Here is an 18,946-nt window from a genome sequence, read left to right as displayed (position 1 = left end):
CAGTGTGCCGCCAGTGCTTTTTACCTCTCCTGGGCTGCTGGAGATCGTGACCCCATTCTCATTGGGGATGTTACTGGAGCTGTTGTTGGGGGAGCTAGGACCTGATCCTGGTGCACTGTTGCAGAAAGATTCTAGAATACATAGAGAATTGATATTAGATGTTTTTTTTCTAAACTGGTGAAATGCTGTGACAAGTAAGCCTACCAGCTACATCTAGGGAACGCTTCTTTGCAGTAGTGATGGGTCCATCTTTCCTGCGGAGCAGAGGGCTGCTACGGCGCTCTGTCACCTTCTGCTTTAGCCTGGAGCGAAGCTTCAGGTTGGGCTCGGAAGCTGACAAAACACAAACAGATTGAATAAGCTGGAGAAGATGTATTCAAGTCAATATCTGTTATTTTACCCTATGTAAATGGAGAGAGTGAGGCTAAGTGTTCCCAAGTCCAAGTGAGCCAGTCATTCTAAATATAATAATGTGTTACAGCCTGAATTAGCAACATAAAAAATGACAGCCCTCTAAGCTGTTACTCTGGTGGTACTGAGACTTGTGGTGGATTGCTGGGTCGCACAAGTGGGAGCTTGTTCGTTGGCATGTAGTGGTGCTAATGAGCTCGTCCCTATAGGCCAGCCACACTGTATGCGCTGGCCGACAGATTTGGGAGCTGAGGTTAGCCATCACCATGTGACAGTGGGAAGCACGGCAACAACAGGGGAAGCAGCCAACTGGCAGCTTTCTTGACCCCACGCTTAATGATGCTGCCTCCACACTCTGCTAATGAACACTTCTTGTTTCCAGACACTTCCAATTACACACACAAAAACAACTGTTTGTGTGTATCTTCATGTGTGTTCGCATGCATATGATGTGTGTGTCTGGTTCTATATTTACTAAGATTGTGCTGGTAAGCAGATGCTACTGTTCTGATTCTCTGTCTGCTGGGGAGGCAAGGCGGCGAGCGTGCACTGTATTCTGGGAAACATCAGGAAAAGTGCCTGGCATTTTATGGACAATCTAGCATTCGTGTCTTTCAGCCAGACTATACCAAACACTGGCAGTTTTATTCCCTCTGCCACTGGCTTCCTTCCTCTCAATTAGTTAAAGCAATTAGACGGTTGACCAGCGATTGGCCCTATGCTCGTCCCATGACCTTGTATCAAACAGACTGTGCCACGTTCATTAGCCTCAGAGAATGAGGTGGCCTCTTTTGGTACAGCCAAGTGTAAGCAATTGATTCTCTTTGTGTACTGTGGTGATTTATTCTGTATCAGAAGACTGATTTTAGGTCATTACAAACCCAGGAATGCTAATCAAGGTAGGATGAAGCAGAGAGTTTTAAAGTACTTCAAAGAGCTGCACGCTCTCATTAACCCTCCTGGTCAGTGGGGATGAAAAGACCTACTGTGAATCTATAATGTCTAAGTACTCTGTCAAATGCACTCTCAATTTTAAGAGGAACAATGCTGCTGAAGCGATGAAACTCAATTATTTAAAAAAAGAGCTTCTTCTAAGTGGACGGCACTCTTCCAATGTCTTTGTTAGGAGGGAAGGGGTGGGTCAGGATAATATGCTATGCATTAGCTGAAGTGGAGGAGACAATAGGAGAAGGATAACTATGAGTGAAGGATCACAGAGCATGAAAGTTTAATTTTCTTCTATTGCAAGCTGAGTTGTATAATTTGACATTCATGCATTCATGATGTATTATTAATTTGATGTTTATTAGTATTTAGTATTAGTGATGTAGGTATGCTATTTGAGAGTTGCCATTTGATGATGTATTTTGGAGTATTTGGATTCTGATTGGTTAATCATGGCTTTCTTTGGTTTGCTATTTCTAAAGAAAGCATCTTGTGATGCAAAAGAGATTGTTGCTGTGTGTTAAATGGGAACGTTTTGTGTTAACTTACCAACTAACCATGCAATAAGTGGAATGATCCTTTATGTATTGTCACTTATGGCAATGGTTACACCAGTGGTTATCTCGTCGCTGAAACTTTGGATTGTGTGATGGTTTATTATTCTTCTAGGTTCATCCTGATTATATCTATTCAGCATAATATTACATAATGTCACTGTACACCTAATAGCCATCTGTGTGTGGCAAAAGTAAATAATCTGGTGAAACAAGGCTCACAGGGGTAATAAAGTGGAAGGAGAGAGGGGTGTTCAAGGTTGTGTCCTCGCTGAGTGATAATGAAATGGACAAATAAAAAGAGTGGTTAGTGTGAGACTAGCTAGATCAAAGGCAGAACTGGGAGATTAGTAGGATGATAGTAGTGCAGTAAAGGAGACAGAGAAGGAGGGTGAAGTGACCCGCCGTGGGGGTGTTCACCTCAGGACGCAGTGACTTTGAAGGGTGTTAATGCCGACTGGGCAAAAGCACCATCAGTGTGCACACGTGCGAACACACTCTGCAGAGGGCCCAGACTGGTTTTTACTGCTGATGCTGGCATTTTACCGCAGCCCTTTCTCCCTCCTTCACCTCCATCCATCCCCTCCCTTTTCTCACCTCCACTAATTTCCCCATCTCGCTCTCTCTTCCCTGGAATGACTTCCTCTCTGCTTCATTGTTGAACCTTTACAGGTACACTGCAAGCAGCCATTGGCTATGGTTAACATGCTGTCTCATCACAGCATAGGTTGTTGTCCTTCATAAGATGCTGTTGACCTAGAAAAGGCAGTATTTCTGTCTTTTCTAGCTTTACAACCTCTCCAGACATGACGTCAGGTAACACTGTGTCTTCTTCTGTGGTTAATGTAAAGGACACTCATTGCAAGGAGACAGATTAACCAGGTGTACAACTGAATAAAAACACTACAACATTCCTGAGTCCAAGCTACATTTTATATATTAAATGTACCCAAAAGTCTGGATTATAACTCAGAGACATTGCTGCATTGTTTCTCTTTTGTATGTGTTTGTGTTTTTGTGTAACACAAAGCTATTCAAGACAGAAATAAATCGCACTCTTACACTACAAGGCTGTACAAAATCCAAATTAAATGTCTTTATAAGTGGTATTTAATATTTCAATAGGTAGCTGACGAGGAAATTGGCTGTCCCGATTCAAAACATATTGATCAGCTGCTCATCTGTTTTGACAGATAGGAGCCCCGAGCTCCAAGTCATGCTGGGGGAAGCCGTGCTGCTCTGCCAATGAAAGGCAGGCGGGGAGGAAGATTTATGGAAATCAATAGGGTAGTTTGCTGAAACTCATCAATGGAGCTTCCGAGAAACATCATATATGGATGATACATTAGATAAATGAGATTAGATGGACATAAGCAGACGGATATACATATAGGCGACAGATGGATTTGTCTCATTTTAACATTTTCTCAAAGATATGAAAGCAAATAAACCAGAGCGGAAACAGGGAATTGTGATTAAAAAGCCATTGATTCTCCTCCAAAAGACACTTGCAACATCAAAATAATGTGAACAGCTCTTTAGTGCACAAATAAAGAGCTTTTCCCCTCAACAGTTATAATAATACTTCTCATGGAGGTTGCACAAGGTCATTAAAATCGGTGACCTTCCTTACTGATAGTTGTCAAATCAGAGTGTTATATAAGTGTTAGGTGGGCGGAGGAGCAGGTGGTGATTTTTACATTGCAGCTATTTAACTGTCACTAACAACATGCCAGAACAACAGATGAGTGTACCAGCACTTCCAATTTAAATGCCATTAAGCAAAACACAGTCTGACATTTACAGTGGTATAAAATACCAGGCTTTTACTAGTTGGGTTTAATTACATATCAGAAAGTATTAACTGTCCACAAACACGTGTAGCAATCAGTGACGACTGGGAGAAAAACAGCTCCAAATACATGAGCACAGATGATTTTAATCACAAGAATAAAAAGAGTAATGACAGAAGGGTGGCTGAGACACCCATGCTATGTTTTGGATAAAACCAAGAACATGAACAGCGTATCCTGTATAGTTATAGAAATGTCTGTGTGTGAAAAAGTGAGGGAGAAAAGGAGGTCAGCACTACAAGTCTGCCTCTGTCAGGAAGGCCTTACAGACTTCCTGTCACAGCATTCAAAGTGGCCCTCTGTGTTCTAGGAGCCACTATCACAAAGCCTCTCAGACTTGGACAATGACCCCCTGTAATATACTGTATGTCTCAATGAGTCTGACAGAAAAAAAGGATTTTAACTTACATTTATAATTCACATGGAGACACGACCAAAATGGGGCAAAAACGTCATGCGTGACAGTTCCAGACGTCAGAGAAGAGCACAACTGTGGTGACCACTGTCATGCACTTCCTCTTAAACACAGTTCATATCTCTGTCAGCCAGTTTAATCTGACCCATGTATGCTGTAACAGCTGTGTGTGACTGTGCAGCCTGTATCCCCATCTGCACACAAAGATACCTTAAAAAACTACCATTTTATATAGCTCAATAACAGCTGTTAATCTGTAAATAGTGAACATGTCTCAGGAAAGAAACCCTTAATCACGTCTGAGTGTCCCTGAAAGGTGAAATCATTCTTGCCTCCAGCTAACAGCAGGTGAGCAAGAGTGCAGGGTACACAGAGTTTGGCCTCCAGCTGTGAGAGCAGCCAGCAATACCACCAAAGCAGCTGCTGACGCTAAGTGAATAATCACAGCTTGGCTTTACATAAAAAAGGACAGATGGACAGAGTGTGATGCATCCGAAAGGCAGGAACTGTGGTCTTACACAGCTTCAGGGACACCACATAAAGGTAGCTTCAAGTTGTTGAACAGAATGATCTATGACGCCTGCGAGGAAGTGTCACTGAATGTGTTAGTCAGCTTCTGTGTGAAGGAGCCTACAGCAGGCAAACAAGCAAATATATATTTTTACACAGCGTTTGGCTTATGGCGACATTTCGTATTTTCTAATTGAGAGTGGTTCCAGTATCTTCCCCCACCCATTTACAGTAAATTGAGTCAAAGACTTCATGAAATAACTTTTTGTACCTCTTTTTAAAGAATATATTAGGAGCTCCATTAATCCCCTGGTGGCTGACTCATGCGTCCTGACTTTAAAACCTAACAAGTCAATTTGACTTTCAGTTACTAAAGCTAGAAAGATGAAGATTAGTGTTCCATTTTCAACAAGCAAAGGAAATAGTGGAGGAATGTAAAAAAGTAAAAAAATTCTGTACCTGTTTTGCGGAGAGGGAAGTCATCTTTTGCATCATATGTGCCCAGCATGGGGTGATTGTACGCTGACAACGCTGTTTGTGGAGGAGAGCTCTGATCCAAAGAGCTATGCTGGGTTTTTCTACGAAAAAGGAACAAAAACAAGGTCAGTATAACATACTTTACCCATGATGTCCAAATGAGGTCATGTTTAACATGGCGAAAGTGAAAAAGACAGCTTCTATTTCCTTCTCCAAGGTCAACACTTTAAAAGACACAGCATAGAGTGGACTAGAACAGATAGTCTGAACTAAGTAGGACAGCTAAGAGCATCCTTTGTATGTTTTCAGCACAAAATAGTGAAGAAGGCAAGGTCTGGTTTCTGGTTTGAAGGTTGGCTGAAAATGCAGAGAGGTGAGAGATGAAGGGGAAATACATGCATGGGAGAACTGTGGAGAATACCAACAGGTAGAACAAACAGTAACATAGGGCTACTACAAGCACAGCCATCAGATTGTCTCCATCATCTCCTGCCTTAGCAGAAATGTTCGGCAGCTTATAGCTTCTTCAAATATTTAAAGCGCCTAGAGGTGCCATTGTCTTTCCCTCTCTGCCCACTTCAAACGTACGTGCACGCAAATGTACCAGCTGTCAATCACTGACGGGTAAAAAAAAAAAAAAAAACTTCTCACATTTTTTCTCTGCAGTTTTGCAGGGAGGCTAACGTTGATGTAATGGTGCAACTTGATGTGCACACAAAAGCACATCAACGACAGACGCCCACACAGCAGAGGCTCATAACACCACAGGGCTCGCCATGTTTGCAAAGCCATGATGATGACAGACTTTCATGTCACTCATCAATGACTTTAATTTTTCTTCCTAGTGTGGCATGTTTTTATTTCTTTGCTAGGATAATAAAAGGCAAATCCTCAGAATCTCTCACAAAAATAACACGCTGTTAATGGCTAGGCTTTTTGTTTATACTTTTTTTAATGAATACTCCTGATATAATAAGAAATGGGCAGAATATTATTGCATTATAGCAGATGTTCTTCAAATAAGTATAAACATGAATTTTATAGAAACAAATAAGAAAATAATTCTTGCGAATAATGGGATTTTGACAAAAGCAAAAACCTTTTTTTCTGTTTTTTTGGAATGAACCTGATATAGGCTTTGTACTAAACATCTTTATTGGTGTATTGTACATAACACTCCAAGCCACAAGCGGTTCTGTAATGGTGGGCGGTGACACTCACCCATACCAGTAGCGTGGGTCGCTGGGCAGACAGTGGTTTAGGTTTCGCTGAGCCAGCGCTTTCTTCTTGTTCAGGACAAATTCCTGAAGTCGCATCTTTACCTCTGTACTGGCGACAGCACCTACACAGTGACACAGACGACAGTAAATGTATCTGTAATGTTCACATACAAACAGACACACAGCACTTTTGCCTGACATCAAAACAAAATTTTCAGTGTTGCATTTCTGCAAACGTTCGTGCCCGAGAGCTTCTTCTGGATATTGTACCTATGGTCCCAATCTGTGACAGTAAAGTGAAGGTTATAACCATATCCATCCATAGTCTGACAGATAATGGGTTTCTAACAACTATAAGCAGGGTGCACAATCTTGCATCAGAGTTTCATTGGAATTCCACAGAGACGACAGCAGTGCATTGTTACTCGCCTCGAAGACACACATCATGAGTTTCACTCAGCTCTTGGTCTCTCCTCAATTACCACCCTCATTTCACAGCTACAAACAAATTGCCCAGGGAGGAAGACACGGGTGAGTGAGCGAGAAGGAGGGATAGAGAAGAAAAAAAAAAGAGAAACCGAAAGATGAGAGCAATAAATGTAGCAAAAAACAAAATAGGTGCTTTGAGAAAACAGAAAAAAAACAGGGGTGTTTTTATTAGAATGTGACAGTGGGAGCGATAACAGGTGATGTGTTGAGCTTGAGAAAGGAAGTGGTAATTTTAGTATGTGACAACAGCTAATATATGTTCTCTAAATCACGGTGCAGCTGGAAGTGCTGACATCCCCAGTACTTTGCCACTGAAGCAAATTGGCTTTTATGAGAATGCCTTCTTTGCAATTTAGTGCGGTACTTAACAAAGCTTCCTCTGTTTACAACCATTTCCATAGACGTCAAACTTGTAGGCTCACTTTGCCAGTACGGAACAGTTAATAAACGGGGCTTTACGGACAGAAAATAATGCTTCTAAATGTGGCTCCATCATAATAATAAAAGGTTTAGGGGGAAACCTTATGTAAAAGCACTGATTTAGATCTCGATCAAGCTCATTTAAGCATTTATTTTGTCAGTACAAGTAGCATTTGCAGCTGAATCATAATCAAATCCAGGAAATAGTCATTTATTTAAAAAGGAAACAATGATCTAGTGGAGAGTAGACACAATTACCTTTTACAGAAAATTTAAATAGTCTTTTTTCCCATGGTTATGACACTGTGAACAAGAAATTATGAACTCGAGATGTGTATGTGTGTGTGTGTGTGCGTCTTCAGTATCTTGCTCCTCTAACCTTGTCTTGGCCATCTTATTCTGATGTTCCCTATGTTGAGTGTGTGTGAGGTCAGGCTGTTCTGACAGCTGTGCCATCACTACAGGTGCTGTGACAGAAGGGTTAAAAGGGTCCGCAGTCTTTCTGACTCCTGCTGTGATAATACCACATCGTGTTTCAGCACAGGTACAACAGATGTTGGCGGTATACAGCATGGGAGGGATATGCTCAGTCAAACATGACAGCTTTATGTGGCGCTCACTGAAGTACACTAGAAGTGATGTTTACAGTCCTGCATGTGTTATATTCTGTCCTTTCTTTGCTTCTCTAGCAGTTCATACTCACTCTCTTGTCCCCTCTCCTTGTTTTTGAGCAGTTGGAGTTTCTGTTCCCGCTGTTGCTTCTCCAGCTGCTGCTCATGGCGTTGTTGCTCTATCTTCCTGTGATGCTCCAGCAGCTCTTGTTGGTGCTTGAGCGCCAGTAAATCCTGTTGGTGCTAGAGGAGAGAAGGACACAGGGATTTTGACAGAAGCATAAGAAGACATTAGAATGGAAAATAATATGCAATTTCAATGGTTTTTCACATTATTTTCCACTTTCAGCAATGAGCGGCCACCTTAAGGTACATACATCAGAGCTATTTTCAGCCCAGCTCATACTTGTTGATTGGCTTTGTGGTCTCAGCAGCAGTAGGCCTTATAGTGCACACACACACATACACACATACACACAATTTACTGAGGCTAAGGTCCCCAGGGAGATAACCAAGCAACAAAATACTGCCACTGGATCAAGTTACACCACCAGACCCACTTAAATGTACACATGCACTTGTTCCTCCTGTCTTTTGTAAGCTGCATTACTGCTGAGTCCTGCAGTAGCTCTATTCACACACTAGACACACAAACAGAGGAGAGGAGACAATCTCCTATCCTAACACCTCACCTTGACATGTTCCTGTAGCTGGACCTCATGTTGCCGGGACAGCTGTTCATGTTGCCTCTGAAACTCCGCAATCAGTAGCTGCCTCTGGAGCTGCTGCTTGTGCTTGAGAGCCACCAGCTCTTGTTGCAGGAGCTGCTCTTGGTGGTCTGTAGGAAGTATTGAAGATATTTAGAGCATCAGGCCCAGTTTCTAAACAACAGTCTATATATGACAAATCAGACAAACTATTGTGTCTACTTACTAATGACCGGTCCACGGTCGCTCTCGGATGTTGGACAAGCTGTGGGGGTGGCCGGTATAGGGTGGGGTTGGGGTACCAGGCCAAAGGGGGGCTGCTGGTGGTGGTGGTGAGGGTGGTCCACTACGCGCAGGTCCATGGGAAGGATGGCTGTGGTGGTGGGGGGCACCTGCGTAGGCAGCACTGCTGTGCTCACATCCACTGAAAAAAATCCATGTCATATTCTTTTAAATAATCTGTTTATAGTTAAACCATCAGAAAACACACATTCACGTGTTTATTATGTTTTAACAGTGCCCAAAAAAATATTCTTATGATGTCATTCAGGCAAACGAACACTTGTTACATCTGCACTCCACGCACTAAGGACATTGACAGTTGCACTTGGCTTTCACACTTCATGCTGCCTGTAATGTTGGCGCACTGAGGGCTTAAATCTGTTATACAGTTGTACACACTAGATAAGAGCCTTAGCAAAAACACCAAAAACAGAAAATGTGTCTGGGATTTAGAAAGCCAGAGATCATCGGTCTGAGCTGTTGTGGGAGAAAAGTGTGTAGGAAGCCTCCCAAATACACTGTTTACATAAATCCATACAAACATCAGCGGGTGAGAGAGAAAGAAAATAAAACAACAATCCCCAACAACATCAGTTTTTCAGCAGGGATCTACTAACATGCACAGTTGCGTGTGTGTTTGCATTTCAAATAAACGTCTGTGTAAATTTTGATTACTGTACAAAAAGAGCTGGAGGTGTACGCAAGCAATCAATACAGCTGTATTTAAATCCAGAGGTTAGATATTAACAGTTAAATCAGCATATAAATATCTGTTTGTGTTACAATCCTTATGTTTTTTTTTCAATCTGCAACATTTAATCTGCTTTATATCAGTAATCCAGTCAAGTAATACAGGAATGTATTACTGTCCACTGATTGTGAACAGTAAGAGGGGAAAAAATGAGGCAATATCCCCCAACATGGTTGGCGTGCAACAACTAGGGTACTAGTGCAATCAGATTATTTCTTCACTACAAGCTAACAGCACAACAGCTTAACCCCAAACAGTGGTAATGGCAGGAAACACCATACATTCAGTGCCAACTTTATAGCTTGACATGCAGGGTTGCTGTGATCAAACACAGTCAGCACGCTACTATGTTCATTCTAAATACTTGTAGCTTAACTTTTCAAAAAAACTGTTATTGACACAACTGGGCTTGATATGTTTGGGTGTGTGAACGTTTTATAAGGGTGATAGTAATAGAACTAATCTTAGAGCAAATAAACACATTAATTCTTGACTTCAAGGTCCAACCCTCAAGTGTATCATTTAGTCTTTTATGATCAATATCTGCTCTATGGAGATCCTCCTTGCACCATGCAAGGACCTCTGCCAGAGGATCAATACCCCGAAACCAGTGCAACGCATCCTCAGCCTATCCTAGGTGCACTGGGATCCCCAGTGACCAATGAGGTGGCGATGAAGTTGCAGTTACTTGCTGAGATAGCCAATGACATATTTGGTACCAGGCAGGTTTTCAGTGCAGAAGGAAACTTGACACCACCAAATGGGACAGCAGGGAGAGAAGAAAGGGTGTGGCCAGGCCAGACATGCTGGTGCTTCTCTAGCGCATATGTGTTTGGTTATAACCGCTATACTTGTAAGGACTTGTTTGAGAGGTGGACATTAGGATGGAAAAAGATAAAAGAGCTAAGCTTAGATTTAATTAAGGGTGGAGGTTTTATGTAAAGATTTAAGAGTTCTTGAGAGAATGCGATTTTACAAGCAATTGTGACAGCTCAGAAGAGAGCAAGGGAGAGAGGTGGTGTGTACATGTGCGTGTTAAGTGATTCCTGGATCTCTGACCTACAAATTTGTATGTTTTTCATTTCCACATTAAAAAGCCAATAGAAGTGGAGCCTCATTAGAAGATGCCACGGCTTGTCATTGTCACTGTGAATAGTCAGTGCCAGTCACGCGTGGCATCACAACAAAGCCATTCAACAGTGAACTATGGTGAACTTTCAGGCTCACAACTCCCACGTGCAATTCCCACATACACCTGTCAACTGTTTGCACACATATTTAATAAGCAGTAAACATTGAGGGTCAAACAAACAAAACCTTTGTTTGCCCTCTGCCATGCCAGCCGGACATTTCAAAGACAGTGCTACTTCACACAGAGGGGTCCAAGTGCCAGCTATTTTAGTGTCAGAGTGACACACATGCATGAAGCATCAATTAAAACTTGTGTTGTGTATTATTCTCCCATAACGCCTTAGGTGAATGACAGAAATGCCATCCCTATTTCCTCCTGAATATGGCTTCTGCACTGTTCTCAAACTTTTACTCACCTTTTTTCATTTTTCAGTTTTCAGCTTTGCTTTGACAATTTCACATAATTTAACACATGACACAAAGACAGTCCGTGAAATCTTGAGAAAAGGAAAATGACACGAAGCAATCACAACACAACTTATGTCATTTCTAACATATGGATGTTGATTAAACCGCTTCAATGTTAAACAAGTGCTAACGACTAGCATTAACTATATTCACAGTTATTCAATCAGTGACATACGAAAATGATCATGAACTTTGTAAATTTGGCAGCTGTTTGAAATCTTAGTCACAAAAAGGAATTTGTTCTAATAGCATTTGCATACCATTCAGACTTCAGGTGTATTTTGACCATAGGTCACCATAGGAAGACCTCCTTCACAAATGAAAAAATACCTTCTTCTGTGCAACCCTAAATATTACCAGGGCAGGACTCAATGCTGCTGATTGAACTCAATGTTGTGGGTCCATTCCATTGAAAATAAAAAAAGAAACAAAAGAAAACAGAAGCAAAACACAAAGAACAGAAAAACTAGGGGGGAAGAAATGTAGAGCAAGTGAAAACAGGCCAACACGGAGGTAATGCTTTGTTGGCTCATGGATGAATTGAAAGATGCAGATTTATTGTTTAACTATTTCATGTCATGTGAAATACACATTCATTTTGGTGTACAAACATATTAACAGAAATTAGCAGAAATTAGTGAGCTATAGCTGAGACTTGATTATTTGCAAAGAAGCCTGCTGATTCCATTTAAAATGCGCCACTACCCACATTCAAGCAATTGTTTTGATTCCTGTATAAAGTTAGCAAAGTAGGGAAAAAAACTGCATCTATATCAAACCAAAACTCCAAAACGTATTATGTGTCCACATAAACACTGTATTTTGTTTAGTACTGTGTCATACTGTGTTTTTATGTGCAACATGTGCACGTCATGCCCTTAGGGAAGTTGTATGTCAGCTGTGTGTGTGAGAAGGCAACAATAACTAAGTGTCTAGAGTTCCTCATTGGAGAGGATTCAATATTTTCAAAACCTAAATGGCTGTATATGTTTTATGTTGTTTTATTATGTTAACATGACTAGTCACTTATGGACCAGCGATCAATGGCTGGCCCAAAGGCTAAAGCAAGAGAAGGGGAGAAAAAAAAAACTAATTACATCCACTTATCCACAAACTGAGGGGCTACAAGTGCAGGCAGGCAGCAAAGAAAGAGAGAACAAGTAAAAGAAAGAAAGAAAGAAAGAAACACAGGTGGTGTAATCACTGCTTTGACCAGATACTCACAGAGATAACCACAGTGGCTGGCACATTAAGACTGCAGTGAAAGCTATTACTGGCTGCAGACCGCGGTGTTATCTACACAAGACACACATACAACAACTTTATGGTAACTTTGATGTATTCATGTATCAATACGACAACGTATATATGAACCATAACATGGGAATTGATAGCACACTGGAAACATAGTGTCACTGACAGTTCATGGTCAAGCTGCCATGGCTCTACGGGATCACTGTTACAGTTGGAGCATGACAAAACAATGGCAGCTCTCAGAATAACAATCCTCAGAAGCATGTTTGTAGTAAACAAAGCTTCGTCAATGGCAGCAGACAAACAGGGGGGTGACATACAGTACCCAGCAGGGGGGCAGCCACCTGTGAAGTAATTAGCCCTGCTTACATGAATGGCTGTCTGTGAATGTGGCAGGGAGGTTGTGGTGCCGAGCCAAACGAAAAAGAAGAGGTGGTTGCTCGAGCTGACTCACCCTGACAGGGCTGGGACGTGATAATGCAAACATTCCTGCTGCCGGCACAGGGGAGCACTTCAGAAAGCACTCCAGCCTCATGCAGAGTTTATATCCACGTGAATATGTATGCATTCCTTACATCATAAAACCATTCAAACTATGTATGACAACAGGGTTTTCCCATGACCCAGCAGAGCCAGCAGCTACCAAACCATTACAGATATGAAGAACGGAAGTAAGATAAACAGTTGATTTCCAGGCAGGAAATTGTGTTTACTTTGTGAAAATCCCACTGAGTTGTGAGATTTACGGTGTATAGGCAGAGTGATGCGAATCTGACTGAACTCCGTCCCTCCCTTTTTCCTCTCATCCCCTTCAACAAAGATCAGACCAAGATTATAGATCACATAGACAAGGTTATTTATAGACTAGAATTCCCAAAAGGAGTTCCTCGCCCAACTGGACATCTAGAAAAACAACACATGTATGTTTACCTGCAGTTTGTAAGCATTCATTCCTAATGTAAATATGCTTAGCATATGTCAACACAGTTATAAAATAATAATAAAAAGATACCAAAAAGCGGTGACATCACCATAACCCTTGCAGATTAAGAAATGAGTAGTAATGGCTGACATAATGTCACCCTGCAGTGAGCCATACAGACACAGGTGCTCACAGAGGAGGGAGGCAAACACCATGGTGACTGCTGGGACTGTGGCCAGTGGTTGGTTTAGACGGGGGAGGAGGGGTGGGGCTCAAGGTGGAGGGTGGACCAATGATGGTTGGCAAGTAAATCAACAAACGGCCTGCATGTGCATTAAAGCTTTACTGTCAAATATGGGATGGGTGTGTGCGTCTATGAGTGTTGAGGTATATGTATTATTGCGTGTCCCTGGAGCGAGGGGGTTTGTTACAGTGCGTGCCACCGCCACTTTCGTCCTCTCAAGACAGCTTGTCAACGTTCTCAGTAATTGACTTCAGAGGATTGAACTATCAAACATCAACTGCTTAAGTGAATTATTTAGGTCTAGACTATTAAAAGAACCTTTACTGGCACTTTTCTGTTACAACACTCTGATTTTAACTGTCATATATGAAGCCAACTGCAACACAGACAGCACACATGATCCAAAACAGAGTCACATGGTCACACAGACACCATACAGAAGGACAAATAAGCAAACTAAACACTTAATTGTTCAATGATTCTCAAGGGCTGGTAATGCAATCTTAATCTTTTTAACTTTTACTCATCACAAGAGCAGATTTTTGATGACATAACAAATCTGTATGTAGTTCTTTTTTTTCCCTGCGTAAACATACCAAGATATAATTCTCAGTCACACTGTGTTCTAACACGCAAACGCTTCCATATATCCCTGCACACACGGAAACATAAACACACACAATAGACTGTGTGGAGGGGATAGACGCAGCCACTGCCATCTGCTTCATTCAGTTAAAGGCTTCGCTGAGTGTTGCTGAGCGAGCCTCCATATATCAGTACCATTCAATAAACACTGTCACTACTCAGAGCCGCACACCCACACACAGCAAATGAACATGCACACACACAGTAGCATATAGGCAAAACAAATGCACCACATGCATGCCTTGTGATCACCTACAGAACTAATGAGCACTAAATAGACAGAAAGCAGACTTTTACAATAAAATAATATTTACATACAGAGAAAGCACAACAACTAAACTACAGCAGAAAGACACAGAACTTCCCTACATACTATTTTAACTGTAATCCTTGCATAACAACAAGAGCTCTTACCCATCAGTTGAGCCGTGCTGTCCGGTTGTTGCACGTTTGTGTGTGAGTGTTTGTTTTTTATGGAGCAAGGAGGGACAAAGTGTGTCTGCAGCCAAAAAGTGTGACTCTGAACAGAACTGTAAAGTCCACTGCAGAGCGAATATACAGCAGACCAATCTGGACTGGCAGTGAGAAGAGATCTCTCTCCCTGTGTGTGTTTCCCACACTCCGTCTCCCACTCTGTGTCTTCTCTCTGCTTCTCTCACTGACGTGTTGTGCTCTGCCCTCCAGCTGCTACGCTCTGTCCCTCCCTCCCTCCGTTCCTCTGGTCCCCTCCCACTCTCTCTCTCTCTTTCACTCGCTCCCCCTTTCGCTCTCTCGGTGACATCAGAGGGCAGTCTCAGGCATGTTGAGCATTTTATGAGCATTGCTCTCTCTCCCTCTCTCCCTCTTAACTCACCGACCAACAGTGAGGCAGACTGCGTCAGACTCTAACCACATTCTTATGTGACTAGACAAACTGTGTCTTTATGCACGTCTGCATTTTTATTGAACGGAGATTGATGTTGTACGGCATTTACCAACACTTCTGTTGCGTGTTACTTGTAGAACAGAAACACATCCCTGGCTTCTTCTAGATGTGTAATCATCCTACTCACCTGGAGCACAACAGCACAGACGTGTTGGAAGTGGAAGCTGACTGATGTGGCACAGACTTAGTGGAACACTTTCCAACTACTGAAGCACGTCACAGACATCTGTCAGCCCATTACACACAGAAAAATGTGCTTACAGTTAGGCCTCGGTCTTCAAGATGTTAATGTACTGACAATAAATAGAAGCTAAGATATTCTTAGTAAATAAAAAAACAAAGAATGTGAAGCTGGATCCTAGTAGTGACAGAGTTACAGAGTTATATATATGTATATCTGAAAAGTGAGTTGTTGATTAGTGCTGAGTTTTGGATGAGATGATAATGAGGAGCAATTAGAGTGGCAGAAGGACTCACTTATTGAGTGGAGGCAGTCTGCTAATGACAATCCGGGGGCGGCACCGGACGTACATCATGCAGATTTGATATTAAAAAGACATGAGATGCAAAAGTTTATGTAATGTCTAAATATAACAGAGGGACCACAGCATAAAGTCTGAGGCAACTGAGCCTCCAGGGTAGTCAGTGTCACATACAATGTCATATACAAGTTTTAAAGTAGGTGTGTTTCTCCCTCTGACCAGAAATGCAGGCTTTTCTTTAGGGCTATGTCAATGACATCTGTCATTCAAGATCTTAAAGCAAGGCAACTAGACTTATTGCTTGAAGATGTTTTCATTGTTCCTCCGAGCTCTTCCTGCTCCTCCTTTGTTTAGGGCATGCATCTCTAGTCACGTCTTCAAGTGTTAGCTAGTTGATTTCTATACAAATCCCTAATTAGGTATTACAAAACCTGTCAGAAGATGTCAATCAAGTCTCGGGACACACAGTTTTTTAGTATAGTAGTTTTGAGAAGTCAAGAGAAGTGAAAACATCTGTACTTTTAATCGGTGTGTGATACTTTCACATAGAGTATGAAAAAGTCAATTATTTGATTGGTCTGAGCCCAGCATTACAAATCTTATCACATCTTTGCAGCAGTCATATCTTCTGATTTTACATACAGTATATGGATGTTTGTGGGTACAGGGGTGCTTGCAGTGGTCTGATTCTGTCTGTGTTTGCAGGAGCTATTTTTAAAAGTTCAGCATAGAATCCAGGAAGCCAAGTTTTGTTTGATCAGACAACACACCTACACACCTGGCTGCGATAAAGGTCTGCGTTATCAGCTTGTTGTGCGGCGCTGACGTCAAAGGCTTAGCTAAGCTTCATGCAGCCATGACACTGATAACAGCTAATGCTACTGATCCCAAACCACAACTGAAGTCACACACGCACGCACGCACACAAACACCTATTCATTTTTAGAACAGGGAGGATCACCCTCAGTATGGGAAGTGACTAGAGCATGGAACTGAGCAGAACACCTCAAGAACTTTCCAGTGTAAATCCAATGGTTTGAGGTGAGACTACTTCAAAATAAAATGAGGCACATGTGGACATTTGGGATAACATTTTTTGGCACTTTTTAAGGCCAATTACAGGTCATTTGTACGCTGCAAGTACAACAAATTGCATCAATGCGACTCTCTCTGGCCCAGACGATGGTCTAAAATTCACGCATGTAACAACAAGAAAAATTAGTACATGCACAGACAATAACAGTTATTTGCGCAGAACCAAATGACACCTGTGCTTATCAGCACTGAATGAGTATAAAACCTAGAGATCTTTCCAAATGTAGACAATGAATGCATCTGAAAGAGAGCATTTGTAGTTACTTGCAATAGCCTGAGAGAGAACCAGAATGGGCGATAAGTGAGTGTATCTGAGATAAATAGCTTGTGCAGCTATCTGCTTCAGTCAGTGTGCATGTGTGCCTTAAATAATGCATGTGGCATAATGATTGCAAGGCATGCTGAAATACACAGTGTGGCAACCAGGCAGACAGGACTGATGAATAAGTAATGGATGGCGTCCGACTCGTAATGTACACACATAAGAATGCACGTGTGCACACACACACACACACACACGACATGCATTCCAACCATAACCACAAGCCTGTTCATACTCAGGAGGGAGAAAAGACAGCAACTCTTATTGTTGTACCTTCTTTCTCCCCCCCCCTCCTCTTTACAGTGACAGGGGGATGGTAGGAGGCAGGCACGAGGGTTGCTTTTTTCATCCATCTCCCCAGAGAGCCCCAGACCCGACTCCAAATATGTGAGATACTGTGTCGTTTATTATTGATTTGGGTTATTTATAATACACACCCAAGCCCCCACCATCCCACCACCCCACCACCACACCCAGCCCCCCTCTCAATCTCTGCCTCTCTGCCTCCCCATCCCATTGACTGGCATCTTGGGGAATCTCAACATGCAGACACCTATTCAAATCAATGATTAACATTTTATATAGTTACACTTTTTTCTTGTCACCAAAAAAATACTCAGACTTAGGTAAAATGATTTCTAATTTGTAATTAGCCGCCTAAAAATATGTGAAGGCATCATTTTTAGTGTTCTTCTCAAGTGCTAATTTAATTTCTACACAGAGCATTGCTGCAGTGTATTTTATGCCAGAATTGTGTGCTTTCTCCCACTCGTATGCCAACATTCCTATTACTTAGCCAACACGTTTAAACTGAAGCAGTTGCTTGTATTGTGCTTAATATTGACACACAAAAAAGGGTGACAGAAATCAATAATGTAGCTTTAAACCTGAGTTGCTGTAGTTTGTAGTGCACACAAACAGGTTTGGCTGGATGACAATGAACTGCAGGGAGGCTATATTATAACCAAGCTGTTGTCACACTGGGCTATAGACAGTTTAGAGTTGTGAGTTGTAATGATTTGTAATGTGCATGTTTACATTGAGACAATAATAATAATAATAATATCAGTCAACACTAATATGCAGCATGCACACCAATCATTTTGCAGTGTTTCCAAACAATTTTGGCTTATGATCTCTTTGACGCAAGTTCATACATAACACAAGTTGCTTAACCTTAGTGCTTGTAAGCACTTCAAAGAGAGATATTTTCATCAACTAAGACTAGCTCTGTAACCTAAACTGCAAAAGAAAATGATTAACATTAAGTCAAAAAACACAGATTAAACATCTGCTTTTATATAAATAGCCAAACAAATACTACACATTTTTGATCAACAGACATTCTTGGCATTGTTACAAAGCTATGGGAAGAGAGCGAGAGACTAAGAAAAATATGTTAGTGGATTTATTGCTAGGTCTAAGTAATAATAAAGTTTCTAACAATATTCTAGCATTTCTAAAAAAAGACTTCAAAAGCCAAAGCCTTTAAAACACCGTCTTCAAAACCAGACGAAGAGGGAGAGTGGGGAGCACCCATTCATTCATATTTTACACACTCTCCTTCCATCTCACTGGTAATGCCTTCCCCGTCTGCACCAAGCTTGCGGCAGACAGAGAGCCATTAGCTGACAGCGATGCTAAAATGAACTTATAGAAGATGTCAGCTCACCTCACAGCCTAAAATCACGCGGGTCATAGAATTGCCCCCGTCCTCTAACATCTTTATGGACAGAGTGCGCAATGTAGCAACCTGTCCAATTTGAGCATCTGTAATGTAAACAGCTTTAGGGATGGCATCAATAAAACACAA

General features: G+C 41.7%; 1 protein-coding gene across 4 annotated transcripts in view; it reads right to left on the bottom strand.

Moving 5' to 3' along the window:
• The window catches only part of hdac4 (histone deacetylase 4), a 92,715-nt gene that overhangs the window by 31,553 nt on the left and 42,216 nt on the right, over positions 1-18,946 (bottom strand). For 3 of the 4 annotated variants that reach the window (XM_028433782.1, XM_028433781.1, XM_028433783.1), the window contains 7 exons: positions 8,839-9,036; positions 8,598-8,743; positions 7,998-8,148; positions 6,387-6,507; positions 5,148-5,266; positions 205-333; positions 25-131 (listed from right to left, as the gene is read on the bottom strand). In XM_028433782.1, the coding sequence (XP_028289583.1) occupies positions 25-131; positions 205-333; positions 5,148-5,266; positions 6,387-6,507; positions 7,998-8,148; positions 8,598-8,743; positions 8,839-9,036 (971 nt within the window). Of the gene's footprint in view, positions 1-24; positions 132-204; positions 334-5,147; positions 5,267-6,386; positions 6,508-7,997; positions 8,149-8,597; positions 8,744-8,838; positions 9,037-14,723; positions 14,991-18,946 lie in introns of those variants that run through there. The other variant, XM_028433784.1, reaches the window with a different exon arrangement.

This window comes from Parambassis ranga, chromosome 21 (genome assembly GCF_900634625.1).
Source record: "Parambassis ranga chromosome 21, fParRan2.1, whole genome shotgun sequence".
Classification (NCBI taxonomy): Eukaryota; Metazoa; Chordata; class Actinopteri; family Ambassidae; genus Parambassis; species Parambassis ranga.
This window is presented reverse-complemented; position numbering and strand designations above follow the sequence as displayed.